This window comes from Protopterus annectens, chromosome 8.part1 (assembly GCF_019279795.1).
Source record: "Protopterus annectens isolate FY-2018-M chromosome 8.part1, PAN1.0, whole genome shotgun sequence".
NCBI classification, from domain to species: Eukaryota; Metazoa; Chordata; order Ceratodontiformes; family Protopteridae; genus Protopterus; species Protopterus annectens.
In genome coordinates this window covers 412,490,280-412,504,277 of record NC_056742.1, presented here as the reverse complement: position 1 = coordinate 412,504,277, position 13,998 = coordinate 412,490,280, and the positions used below count along the sequence as shown (strand labels likewise).

General features: G+C 39.7%; 1 protein-coding gene across 1 annotated transcript in view; it reads left to right on the top strand.

Annotated features, from left to right (window-relative positions):
- BRD7 (bromodomain containing 7) overlaps window positions 1–13,998 on the top strand; it is a gene marked incomplete in the record, with an annotated part of 891,907 nt that overhangs the window by 136,314 nt on the left and 741,595 nt on the right. Inside the window, 1 exon segment of the mRNA XM_044081983.1 lies at window positions 9,394–9,602. Coding sequence (XP_043937918.1) covers window positions 9,394–9,602 — 209 coding nt within the window.

The window sequence follows — 13,998 nt, the reverse complement described above, 5'->3', positions numbered from 1 at the left end:
TTATGTCTGGTGTCCACCAGACAGGACGTCTGCCTTTGGAGGATTGGGTCTTGGTTTTATTTGGGATTGCATGATCCATGCATTCCTGATGGTTTTCATAGAATGCGTTTATTAAGGATTCTGTGGTCTGGGCCGTATTTTCCACAGGCCCGGGGGCTTTGAAGGATTCCACCTCGGTTTTGAGGAGTGTGAAATTTGCTTTAGATAAGTTTTCCACTGTGGTTTTCAGGGCAGGGGGTGGAGTCGGGATGTGTATATCCAGTGAGATTAGTTTATGGTCTGATCTTACCAGTGAGGAATACACTTCTGGTCTGGAGCATAGAGTCCCCATGTTGGTGATGATCATGTCCAGTATGTTTTCCCCTCGAGTGGGAGTGGTAACAAGTTGTTCCATAGCATTTGAGTTCATAAATTCTAGGAACCTTTGGGCTAGGGTGTTGGAGCTAGAGAAATTCTCCCAGTCCATGTTTGGGTAGTTGAAGTCGCCCAATATAATGGTGTTTGGAGAGACCTTCATATTTTCCAGTGTTCTCAGGAAGGCAGAGTGGGGTTCCTGGGTTTGGGAGGGTGGTCTGTAGCAGGCTATAAACTGGAAGGCAGTTTTACTCGCTGTTAGTTGCACATGGATAGTCTCTGATGCTTCGTGCTGTGCCACCAACCTGGAGGTGTGGGTATCTTTGACGAATATTGATACTCCCCCCTCCTTTTGTGGTACGGTCCAAGTTTTTGGCCGAAAAGCATGGTATGAGGTATAACCTGGTAGTGCTGGGGTGCTCTCGGGAGCCTTGAACCAGGTTTCTGTTACTGCACAGATATCTATGTTCTCCATGCTAAGGAGAGTTTCGAGTGCGTGCATCTTGAGGTTTAGACTTCTGGCATTAGCATTACTCTTAGTTTCTTATCCCTTGTGATACCTATGGAGGTGGGTTTGTTTTTTGAACCTTGCCTAAAAAAGGCACTATGGGGGTAGCAAGAGCCTTTGCCAATATCTGAAAGCCCAGGGGTGACAGGTGCAAGCCATCCCTAGCGAAGCATCATGGCTTGTCGAGCATGTCATCCCAGGCTAACAGGCATTGGATCCCCTTTGAATGACACCAATACTTAAGCCAATTGTTGAAATTGATCATCTTGTCTTCATATTGTGGCATCATTCTTGGTGAGGGTAAGATGCTACTCAAGGCCAGGGTCATACCGGCCTGGGCTACATGCTCAGAGAGCTCCTCTGTCTCTTTTCATGTAGTCCAGGGAGGTACGTCTCAGGTCATTCACACCAGCATGGACAATGACTGAGTCATATTTGTACTTGCCTTGGAGTGACCTGAGTGCTTGTGTTATGTGGCGGATCCTAGCGCCCGACAGGCAACTCACTGTGACCTTCTCCTTGTTCAGTGTGCCTGACAATAGTCACCTATTACAAGTGTATCAGGTGTGTTGTTTAGCCTTAAGGGCTGTGGCTGTTCGGCACACTGGCTTTGTGAGCTATGTGTTGCACGTGTTTTGTTTTGGGGTAGCGGTTGCTTGGGTGTCTGCTTTGGAGGTCTCTGCTGCTTAGGCAGATTTTTATTTAGAGACTCCAAGTATGTTTTTGTGTGTTTGTGTTTGGTTTGCTGTCGTGGTAGGTCTATGTGAGACTGGAATTGTAGTGAGTGTGGTTTCCTTCTCCTCCTGACTGGTTTCGCCAGTACTGAGTTGGGAGAGCTTAGCCTCCAGTATGGCTATATGGTTGCATCTCTCACATGTGTTGGAATTTGTTGGGAGGAGGAGAGGGTTGTCTGTGTACATGAGGCAGTTGTAACATTGCCTCAAGATTCCCAGATTCACCAGCTGGACCGGAGAGGAGATTGACAACTGACCTTTGGACATGCTAGAATAGTATTGGGAATTCCTTGATAATTGAAAAAAAAGGGCCAATGGGGAACGAGGTACTCAAGGGGAGTTTGTGAGGGTGTAGTGCTTTTAATATTTTAGTGCCGACTTATATAATTGCTTTAGTGAGCAAGTGCCAGGTAACTTAAATGCAATGTGTTACAGGTAACTTAAATGCAAAAACGGCAAACAGTAACTTTCTTTCAAGTGAAACAAGGAAATAAGTACAGTAAGCAATGCAGATATCACTAGGGATCCACAGAAGCGCTGAAAAGCCGCGTTTTAGGTGGAATTAGCATTTCAGGGAAATAACAAGCAAGCAAACAAGCAGCATACAAATAAAGCTAGATTCAGCAGGCCTGGATCTAGTCTCCGCTACAGCAAACAAGGTGTACCAATTTCAGTAAGAAACAGTTCAAATATGCAGGCACTATAAGCCTTTAACCAGAAATTCCCAGCTCAGAAGGGCAGAGTCCAGCCTCTCCTCCCACAAGAGTGCAGACCACGAACCTTCTTAATGTAAAATAACTGGCCTGAAGCCCAAGTGCTTAAACCAGAACTAATACACTTTTAGAATAACATACACTGAGCCCTCAATCAGCAGTTCACAACTTAGAAGGATGTAAGCTACCTGTCCTGCCACCACAGTGCAGGCCACAAACCTTCCTAATGTAAAACAACTGGTCTGAAGCCCAAGTGCTTAATCCAAAAGACTTAGAATGATAGCTACACTTTAATCAAGTTACTACCAAGCAGTAATAAATACAATTGAATACTTTAAAGAATGCCTGGATTAGTGCTCAAGTTATACAAACAAAGCTAGATTCAGCAGGCCTGGATCTAGTCTATGCTACAGCAAACAAGGTGTACCAATTTCAGTAAGAAGCAGTTCAGATATGCAGGCACTATAAGCCTTTAACCAGAAATTCCCAGCTCAGAAGGGCAGAGTCCAGCCTCTCCTCCCACAAGAGTGCAGACCACGAATCTTGCACATCTTCACATATTCGTTTATTGTATGGATTCATGACTATGACCATGTTATTCACTTAGTCTGTAGTCTTTCTTTTTTGTCTTCATCATACCGATATTCACCATTCTGTTTCCTTGAAGCATGCACACTGCACATTCTTTGGATTTGCACTTTGTGCATCTGTTTTTATGTTGTGTTTTTATGTTGTGAATTCTTTTTACTATTCTAAGTTTCTAAGAAGTAAGACCACTTTTTACATTTAGTGTTTCCATTGCCGATCTTTGAAAATTAATTCTGTATTTCTTATACTTAAAATCAATAGTTTCTGACCTAGCAGCTTTCAATGAAGGCCTGAATAAATAAGCAGTTTATGCACACACATTTCCAGTTAACTCCCATTCATACTCTGTTCTTTCAGTGTTTTGAGCAAGCATTGCATTACACTGTGCTGGAGTGTCTAACATAAAAACAGTATTCTGATTATTGATTATGATTTGTTGTTACCAGTCTGATTGTATTTTTTTCTCTTCTGTAACACAGTATTGCACTGTAATGATTCTCTACGTTTACACTGCCCTTAGTTGACTCATTCTCGTTTCATTTAAAAAAACATGCACATTTCTTAACTGAAAATACTTTTCTTTCTTTTACACATCTAAGAAAAATGATTGTTTTTACTTCGATTTCTGCACAAGTATTATATGCAATGGATTTTTATCCAGTTTATAGCATAAACATTTTATTATTTTTATAGCAAATAGGCCATAAACCCAGATTAAATCCAGCACTGTCTCTATCCCTGCACTTCTTACCTTATACTCTTGACCAGAATTGTGCATAGATTACTACAATAAAATTGTTTAATGCACTAACCCTCTACTATAGCCCACTCTCGGCCAGACCATCACATTAGCTGTATTCTTTTTACAAATCTGTCTAACCCTGTTTCCTTTAAAGCATCTAATTATGCATTTCCTTCTTGCTCTCTGTCTTTACCATTCTACTTTCCTCAGACACTTAACTTTGTTTGACATCTGCCCAGCCCTAGTACTGTCGTTGCACACAAGTTAGTTCTGTCACATCTCCCTCTTATTTCACACTTGACAATTTTCTTTACTCGCCCTTCAAACCACTCCCTTCAGGTAGACCTCTCCTATTCTTACCACTTAGTCTCTTCCACCACATCAACTAACCCTTCTATAAAGTTTCCAGAATTCCTTTTCAGATTCACACCCATCTTCTATCTGCTGCTGATAGTCTTGCATGCAGAACCCTGGTCCACCTCATCAACCCAACACTCATGTGGCCAATCCTACATCCTTGTCCCATGCTGTTTTGTAAGCTTAGAGCATCAGGAGCAAACATAGTTGAATAAACACCTTCCTCTGCATGCACTCTATAGATGTAGTTACTCTCATTGAATCTTGACTTAAAAAGGATTTCTGTAAATGTTGAATACAGTGGATAGAAAAAGCTTACACACCCATGTTAAAATGCCAGGTTTTTGTGATATAAAAAATGCGACCACAATAAATAATTTCAAAACTTTTTCCACTTTTAATGTGACCTATAGCCTGTACAATTCAATTGAGAAACAAACAAATCTGTTGGTGGAAAAAATATAAAAAATAAAAAATATACAATACGGTGGTTGCTTAAGTGTGCAAACCCTTAAACTAGTACTTTGTTGAAGGACCTTTTGATTTAATTACAGCATTCAGTCTTCTTGGGTACAAACCTACCATCAGTTAGAGAGAATAAAGTTCAGCTGTCCTAGTAAGATTTTCCTGACATTTACTCAGTTGCCTGCTACAGCAAAGCCATGATTCACAGAGAGATTACAAAGCATCAAAGGGATCTCATTGTTGAAAGGTATCAGTCAGGAGAAGGGTACAAAAAAATTTCCACAGCATTGGATATACCATGGAACACAGTGAAGACAGTCATCAAAAAGTGGAGAAAATATAGGACAACAGTGATGTTGCAAAGAACTGGACATGCCTCCAAAATTGATGAAAAGACAAGATGAAAACTGGTCAGGGAGGCTGCCAAGAGAACTACAGCAACACTGAAGGAGCTGCAGGAATTACTGGCAAGTATTGGTTGTGTACTACATGTGACAACAATCTCCAGTATTCTCCATGTGTCTGGACTATGGGGTAGGGTTGCAAGATGGAAGCCTTTTCTTACATAAACATCCAGGCCTAGCTAAAATTTGCAAAACGATACATCAAGTCTCCCAAAAGCATGTGGGAAAATGTGTTATGGTCTGATTAGACCAAGGTTGAACTTTTTGGCCACAATTCCAAAAGGTACGTTTGGCACAAAAACAGCACTTTGCATCACTAAAAGAACACCATCCCCATGGTGAAGCATGGTGGTGGCAGTATCATCCTTTGGGGTTGCTTTTTTCAGCTAGATTTTTCAGCTAGAACTGGGGCTTTTGTCAAGGTGGAGGGAATTATGAACAGTTCCAAGTACCCATCACTTTTGGCCCAAAACCTTCAGACGTCTGCTAGAAAGCTGAAGATGAAGAGGAATTTCACCTTTCAACATGACAGTGACCCCAAGCATACATCCAAATCAACAAAAGAATGGCTTCACCAGAAGAAAATTTAAAGTTTTGGAATGGCCCAGCCAGAGCCCAGACCTAAATCCAGTAGAAAATCTGCGGGGTGACCTGAAGAGGGCTGTGCACAAGAGATGCCCTCACAATCTGACAGATTTGAAGTGCTTTTGCAAGGAAGAGTGGGCAAATATTGCCAAGGCAAGATGTGCCATGCTGATAGATTCCTACCCAAGAAGACTGAATGCTGTAATTAAATCAAAAGGTGCTTCAACAAAGTATTAGTTTAAGGGTGTGCACATACACACAACAAAGTATTAGTTTAAGGTTGTGCACACACACACACACACACACACAACAAAGTATTAATTTAAGGTTGTGCACACACACACACAACAAAGTATTAGTTTAAGGTTGTGCACACTTGTGCAACCAGCATTTTGTACGTTTTTTTTATTTTTTTTATATTTTGAAATGATTTATTGTGGTCTCATTTTTTATATCGCAAAAATCTGCCATTTTAACAGGGGGTGTGTACACTTTTTATATCCGCTGTAAATACCCACTTGTTAACCAGGTAGCCCCACTAAACACAGTCCCTTTCCTGGGGAGGCCCAGAAACAATGTTTGATTAAGTGACTTGCTCAGGGTCACACAGTAGTCAGAAGAGTGCTGAGGGAATCGGAACACTATACCAGAGGAACTACAGCTCACACTCTTAACCCTCTGCACCAACTACCAAAGTTTTCATAATACAGTTAAATTTAGATGCATAGATCAGGGGGTGGGTCCCTGCTGCTACACAAATTCCATCTAAAAGTTCCCTCTGTAGCCCAAGCTAATGTTCCCAATAACACAGATCCTAACTGGCTCCATACTAAAATTCAACTCCTGTATCTGTGTACCACTAGGCAGAAAATGCAGTTGGTCCAATGAGATCAGTTACCTATTCTGGTAAACAAACTTGAGTAGGTAAACCATAAAATAAACAAATAGCATCTTGTGCCTTTTTTTATATAAACCTTGTTTTTCCTTGCTTATTACTCCATTAGTGTTACTGTCCTTCCATCTTGTATGCAGTTTTATACATACATTTGGGAAAATGGGGTGATGTGTAGATTTCTTCTGTTAAATCTCTTAATTGTTTGTGCATAGTTTAATTCACATTTCGTGCATATTTGTTTATGTAATGTCAAATCTGGTTCTGTCAAAACGGCTGTCCTTTTTCTGATCACTTCTTGAACTGTTGCACTTTCTCTGTAGTCAACTTCCAGGTCTTCAGTCTGGTCTCTGACTTTAGAACTTTCTCTGACCACTGCTTACAGCTGATTGTGACTCTTTCACTGGGGTTGACTTTGCAGTCATTAATTTTACCCCAGTATCTTTACCTTACCAGGAAGAAGTCTACCAGAGTTCCATGTTGGCCACTCTTATATGTGATCTTGTGTCTGTCTCTTTGGCTTACTATCAAGCCGTTTGCTAGAAAGAAGTCTAGAATGGCCTCTCCTTCTTTATTCCTGTTGTCTCACCCATGTGGACTCAGGCAATCCTCCTATCCTGTTTTGTCTGTCCCAATATGTGCATTCAAGTCTCCCCTTATCAACACCAATTCGCTTTGTCCTGCTTTGTCTAGTAGGTCCTGCAACTGCTCTCTGAATGAACTCTTTTCCTCACTATCACAGCCCTGATGTGGGGTATAGGCTGAGATTATGAATACTGGCCTATCATTACACTGGAGTCTGATTGCCATGAGTTTGTCACTAATTCTGATGATATCCCTTACTGCTTTGTGAAGTCTCTCTCACCACAATTCTCACACCATTTATCTCCTGTCCTCCTCCTGAGCAGCAGACTCCGGATTTCAAGCTCATTGACTTCACTGCACCACCCTTCCATCTTGTCTCTTGGGTACATAGGAAGTCCAGCATCCTCTGTGTCATGATGTCATCCACTTCCATACTGCACTGTGTCCGTGAACCTACATTAAGTGTAATAGTTCTCATTTCATGTTTGGCAGGTTGATTGGTTTTATATATGTCCAGATTTCGCTTAACAGAACTATCTCAGGTAACCCAGCCTGAGCAAGTAGACACCCATGGCTGCTGGGCTTTATGGCAGGCACACACTGGCCAATAGGGGCACATACATCCCTCACATCATTAGTGTGGTTCCCTGGTGTAGGTCTGAGTAGGCCAGGTCCTCACCCCACTTACTGGCAAATACTCATGCCCAAGTATGAAACATTTGGGGAATCACCTAGAGCCATATTTTACACAGTTGAGTGGCTAGCCCTGCCATGGCACCGCAGTCTGTGATCTCCTATCTTGAGGATACTGTGCACCACAGTAGATGCCTAAAGCAGTTGGCCTGTACATCTTTTCCCCTATAAGGCACCATGTAGAGTCTGTGCTGCTGCCCCCAACTCCATTTATTGGTGAGTTTGAGATGGAAACACTCGGCATATTTTCAGAGGTGGGAGGAACCCCACAGAGACTCTGAGAAAACATGCATACTCCAAAGAGGCATTGGCCAGAGGTCAAGATCGAACTTTATGCATGGGAGGTGAAGACCTTAACCATTATGCCAACTGCTCTTGGTCTCCTCCTATCTTAACCATTAATTGTTGGTCCTCATCTGTTTCTAACCTTGGCATATTTAAGTCTTCCATAAATATTTTCATTTGTGCTTTTTCCTAATTTTCACATTTCTCTGCTTTATACAAATCTTTATAAAATTTCTGAAATATCTGTAATACCTCTATAGGATCTCTTGTTATTTTTCTTGTTATAAGCTCTCTAAGTTTGGCATTAGCCCTTTCAACTTACTGTTGCCTAAGTCTTTGAGTGAAAAGTTAATGTACTCTGAATTAAGCAACTTTTTTGTAATAACAGCAATCTTTCTGCACTTATGCATATTATGCAGGTACTCCCTTATTTTTTCTTTAGCACTCTCTAGTTGGGCTGCCTCTTGTTCTGTGAGATTCCCGTTGTTCTGCAAAACTTTAACCTTTATTAACTCCTATAAATAATTCTTATTACTTCTTAATCATATCTCTTTTTCTTTTATTTCTACCCTATTTTTAAACTCCACTTTCATTTTATCCCACTTACTAGCTGCCATTTCTGTATAACTTTCTATCTTCCTTAACCCCCAAATGATTTCCACTACCCATTCACTAAATTCCTCCCTTTTTGACGGATAGGTGGGGAAGTGCAAGTTGTTCATCTCAACTAAAATAAAAATGAAGGTCAATGAAGTAATTGGTGGTGCATGATCAGAAATAGTTATTGGGTATGTGTCACTCTCGATTAAATGCATGTGTTTCTGTGAAATATAATTTCTGTCTAGTCTAGCCCAGTTATTTTACCTTGGGGAATATGTAAATTTTGTCAGAGTTCATAATACTGAATTTACATTCTCTGTACCACATGTTTTCTGAAAATTCTTCAGAAATCTACTTTTTTTTTGTTATATTTTGTTCTCTAACCCGCAAATACACCTTCAGTGTTGCAAATCAAATTCCAGTCCCCCTAAGTAATATTCCCTGTTGAATGCTGCTATTTCTCCGAAACATTTTTACATGATAGCAATTTTAGGTGGAATATGAATACATGCTAGTGCAATCCTCCTCCCTTGCCAACAGCCTGCAAGTCTTCATGGTCACTTGCAGTATTGCGGTTGATAGAAGCATGAGGGGCGAAATGGAGGTCTCTCGGGGCACACCTATTTTTGTAGTCAAGACAGCAGGCTTCAGTTTATCTCTACACAGGTATGTAAAGATCTTTAAACATGAGACTTTACAGAAGGAAAAGTGCCATATTATGAAGGAAAGATGGGCTCAACCGATCACCTTTCAAGGAGTGCCCTATCACAGACCAAGTGATGTAGAGCATATCTGTTTCTTATTTCTCATTTGCGCCCATGACAACTGCTTTTGGTTAAGTGCCTAATGCCCTTTTGTTTCCTCCCCCCCCCCTTTTGTCTTTTCTAGACTATATGGATAAACCACTTAAGCTAGTTCTTAAAATGGGAGGCAGTGAAGTTGCTGAGTTGTCCACAGGAACTGCTGGCATCGATTCAGCATTTTATGAGGAGAAACTAGACCATGACAAACATAAAGAAAAGAAGAAAAAGAAGAAAAAGAAAGGAGAAAAAGAGAAGCATATTGTCCCTGAAGAGAAAGAAAAAAAGAAAAAAAAGGTAAATTAATATTATGGGATGATAGATTGTTGTAAGAGGGATGTATGTGCTCATTAAAAATGTTGATGTTGACCGTCTTTCTAGTTCTCCAGAATGTTGTTTGAATGGAGAAAGAACATATTTGAAGCAGCTGGTAATGTGAAATGACTTGTTTCTTTGAGCATTGTTAAAGCATATGCATAATACAAACAGTTTTGAGAGCTGTGGCTTTCCAAATTATCTATGTAAGGTAAACAGATTGAGGCGCAGGTGTGTCTGGGTAGTATGTAACAGCAGTGACTTATTCCATTGGACAATTAAGAATATATTTTCACACACAAGCTGGCTACAAGGTCAAAAAACATGCTCATGTGAATATGTATAATGTTTACATATTCAGACTTTATAATTTTTCCTACTGCAAAACTTTGGAAGGCTGGTTCGGATAATTGCCGTTTCGGATAATCGAGAGACTACTCTATATGCTTTATGTATCTTTGGAGGGGATTATGTTGTAGTCCATGGGAATAGTTTTTAAAATAAGTAAATCCTCATAAAATATGAGTAGAATAAAATATAAGTGGCCTTGAACTTTAGGTAAGGCATTGAGACCTTAATTGGTTTAATGGCAATGTTGTAGAAGTGCAGGGTTCAGCGACTGCAGATGGTGTGATGATTTCAGTGTTTTGAATTGCTTGTCGCTGTATATGTATGTATGGAAAGGCAGAGTACGCACCTCGTATGTGTGAGGGGACTGTATGCTACTGTGGTGTTCTTCCCTTGCAGGTAAATGCCATTTTCTTCTGGAATATTGATAAGTTTTACTCTAGACCGGTGGGAATTAACCTGCTTTGCATGTTGGTAGTATTTTTTTGTTTGTTTTGAATCGCAGTTTGGTGAGCTGCGGTTACTTGAATGTGATTCCGTGAAAACACTTTTGCAGAATTTATAGCATTGCAGAAGTGGCCTTTTTTGAATTGCTTTGGCAGAGTCACAGTTGCTGACTTGTAATATGGAAGAGGTAGAAGGATTCTTCTTGCATGGTGAGAGTGAAGGCTTTGCTACCACATAAAATAGATTTGTGTTGATATTTTCTGTTTTTGGTCAAGTGCCATTTTGACTGACTTTAGGGTTTTATCTTCAAATTTCTTTTAGTTTTGTCCTTCCTTTTACATTGCACCCTCGTTGGCCCACTTATGCCTTCCCATTCTCCCCTCTCCCTCTGCTACCCTAACAATCTGCATTTCTACCCCTCCTTATTTCACTCATTCTGCCTCACATCTTCCCATGTATATACATTTCTGTATACTGTATATTTCGTGAATAACTATGCACTAATGCCCAGTTATTTGTTCAGTAGTAAATCAATTTTTATGCTTCATAAAAATTTGGTTTCTTTTGTAAAGTACTCTTTTATCAAAAAAAAAAAAAAGCTTTGTTAATCTTGGTTTCCTTTATAAAATGTTTTTGTTTGGTTTATATAAACTTTATTAGTCTTGGTTCCATTTGTAGTAATACTATTTAATTTATGTAAACTTCATTAGTTTGTTTAGGCGAAAGGTGAATAGTGATGAGATTTCTTTGGGTGTACTTAAAGGGAAGAAATTCACTCTAAGCAGACTTTCCCAGTAATGGTTGTATTCCCTCACTAAAATGGGGACATGTTTTTTGACTTTGTGTCTGACCATCAGTGACTCCTATGTGTTCTACACTGGATACTGCTACAGTTGCAGTCCTGTCTCTAGAGGCAACAGACAGTGACTGCTCAGTGCATGCAGACAGTCTGTTGGTGTTGAAGGACATGCACTTGGTTGTACAACTATTGTGAAATAGCCCATATCTGGAGTTTGAAGATTCTGAAGTGGTGAATTCAGTACGAGTTTTATTTTGACTATCATCATGGATCCACATTGGCAGATGAGGATGGAGTTGTATGTGTACCAGATTTGAAAAGAGTGTTCTAAACTGATTTTGCATTTCTTTGATAAAGACTGAACAAGATGGAGGAAAGGAAGAAGCAAGTCCCAGCCCCTGTGGTACTCTGAGATACCTGCAGCTGACGAAGGGATGTCTTCACCCTGGTTTATATCTTGGGATGTGCTACTTGGACAGATGTTGAATTTATCTCATAGTCCTTTGTACTAAGCCAGGATGGGAGCAGTCTAGTGATCAAAAAAGTGATATTAGATACCTTAAAGAATTTCACGACCAGTATGGTAATGTGTATGCCACTGTTGAGTTTTTTTTTTTTTGAGTGGATACACTGACTACCTGTATATTGACAAGAAAAAACAAGCTGCAAAAACTGATATAACACAAGCACTTGGTAGAGAAAACCACTTTATAAAGCAAAGCTTTCGGGCAGAACCCTTCTTCAATACTAAAACATAGCATCAAACATTTCACACTTTAAATACAGGTCATCAGTCACATGATCAGCAGCCAAAAAATCATGTGACAACACAAAAATAAAATACAGAATAAAAAATATATTATAAAAAATATATTATAAAAAATATATTGTAAAATATATTATAAAATATATTATAAAATATATTATAAAACTAGAGCATAAGAGTCTATTCTATATAACATACATAATTCATGAACAATTACATCACAGTGGTTTTCTCTACCAAGTGTTTGTGTTATACCTGTATATTGACCAATGTCAGCACAATGCCCTAAATGAAACCCGCCCCAAGATTACTGGTCAGAAGTCCATTATTATTATTATTATTATTTATGAGATCTAACATTTAAGTCACATTTTCCAGAGTTTTGGCTTAGTGGACATCCGAGTAATGGGCCTTCTAGTTAGTGAGGTAGTGTTTCTGTGTTTGTGCAGAGGAAATTATGGCAGCTTGCTTCCAAAATGAAGAATTTACTGCTTGCCTGATAATTTTGTGTGGATGTCTATATTCTGAGTCTGAGACTGTGTCAGCCTCCATGCTTTGACTTGAGGTAGAAGGGCATTTGCTGCTGCGAGCTCTGTGATCCTGGCCATTTGTACTACATTTATCAGAGTGGTGTGGTATATAAACTCCTGTCTAAAGATAGAAGCTCCAGCGTGAAGATAGTTTTGTAGTTGATTGAATAGGGGTTCACCATTAGTAGAACTGTGACTGATGCTCACCTGTGTATGCTGGCACAATAGATGCAAAATTTGTTGGATATTTATTTAGGTGTGTAGTCTGGGAAAACATTTGGTATGGTGCTTTTCCCAAAGGAGGGAGTCTGGCGGCTGTGTTCTAGAAGTTCTTTGACATCTGTAAGATTGTAAATGGTTGACAGATTTACTATTATTATGTCAAGCTTGCATTTATTGGGAAGCATTTTTTTTGTAGTACAGGGATTTTGTCATTAACTTGTTTCATTCTGGTTAAGTTTTGTTGAATCGCAAAATCCTTAGATCAGGGGTTACCCTGGAATGTAAGGCAACTTGTATTCCATTAGCTTGTAAGAAGAGAGTATGCCACTGCATGTGGACTTGAAATGGGCAGACAGTTCACCTCTGGGAAGTAGATTTCTAAATTTTCAATCCGGTTATGGAAAGTAACATGACAGAAAAAATTCTTTCATTCTTTTGACATTTGGTAGTTTATAAATTGGTGGGATCCATTCACATTTCAAAATCACAACAGTGGAAAAATGGTTACCGACACTGTCATGTGGTGAGTCTCCACTTATAACTTTGTTGAGAGACAATGTAAAGAGCCAGTTAAAGGTACTTTCTTTCTTCCCAAGGTATTGACAGTTCTGGTACCCAAAATATTAAAATTAGCTGTTTTTGCTAGCCCATAGTAATTGACATGGGAGCTGGGAAAAAGACCACTTGTCATGCTTCTTACGAGCAGTAAATTTTGTCACCTGTTTGTGTCATTGTCCAGGTCAGACTTGGAATGCTTGGGGCTATGTAAGCAAATGACTTTTATAATTTTATCAGCAGTTGGTGTATGTATTGCTGCCCTTTATTTTATTTAAGTAGCTGAGAGAACTTAACAAAGACGTTTGTGACTCCACCTCACTGGCACCTTCATGGGGGCAGCCATAGGTAGTGGTATTTGAAAGCATTTTACATGTCTACAGCATGGAGAGTTGCACAGTGCTGTGCTGACAGCGATGATGATGATATTGCTGTGAAACTGACAGGGCTTTCCTGATGCCTCATTCAGTCACAGTTCATCAAGTTGCAACTCTGAAATGATTTCAGCAACAAGTTTTTATCTTTGGGAAAACAAAATTTACTGTGGCGTTTTGGCGGGCTCCCCTCCTCCAATGTAAGTGAACTCCAGCTTGCACAGGAAAAGGGTAAAAAATGAGTTCTGGCTAAAATGTGTTGCGAGTTGGAGTCCTTGGTTATCCTGTTGAGATTTGTTTAAGTCCTTACATTAACCTGTAGAGTCTTGACATGAGT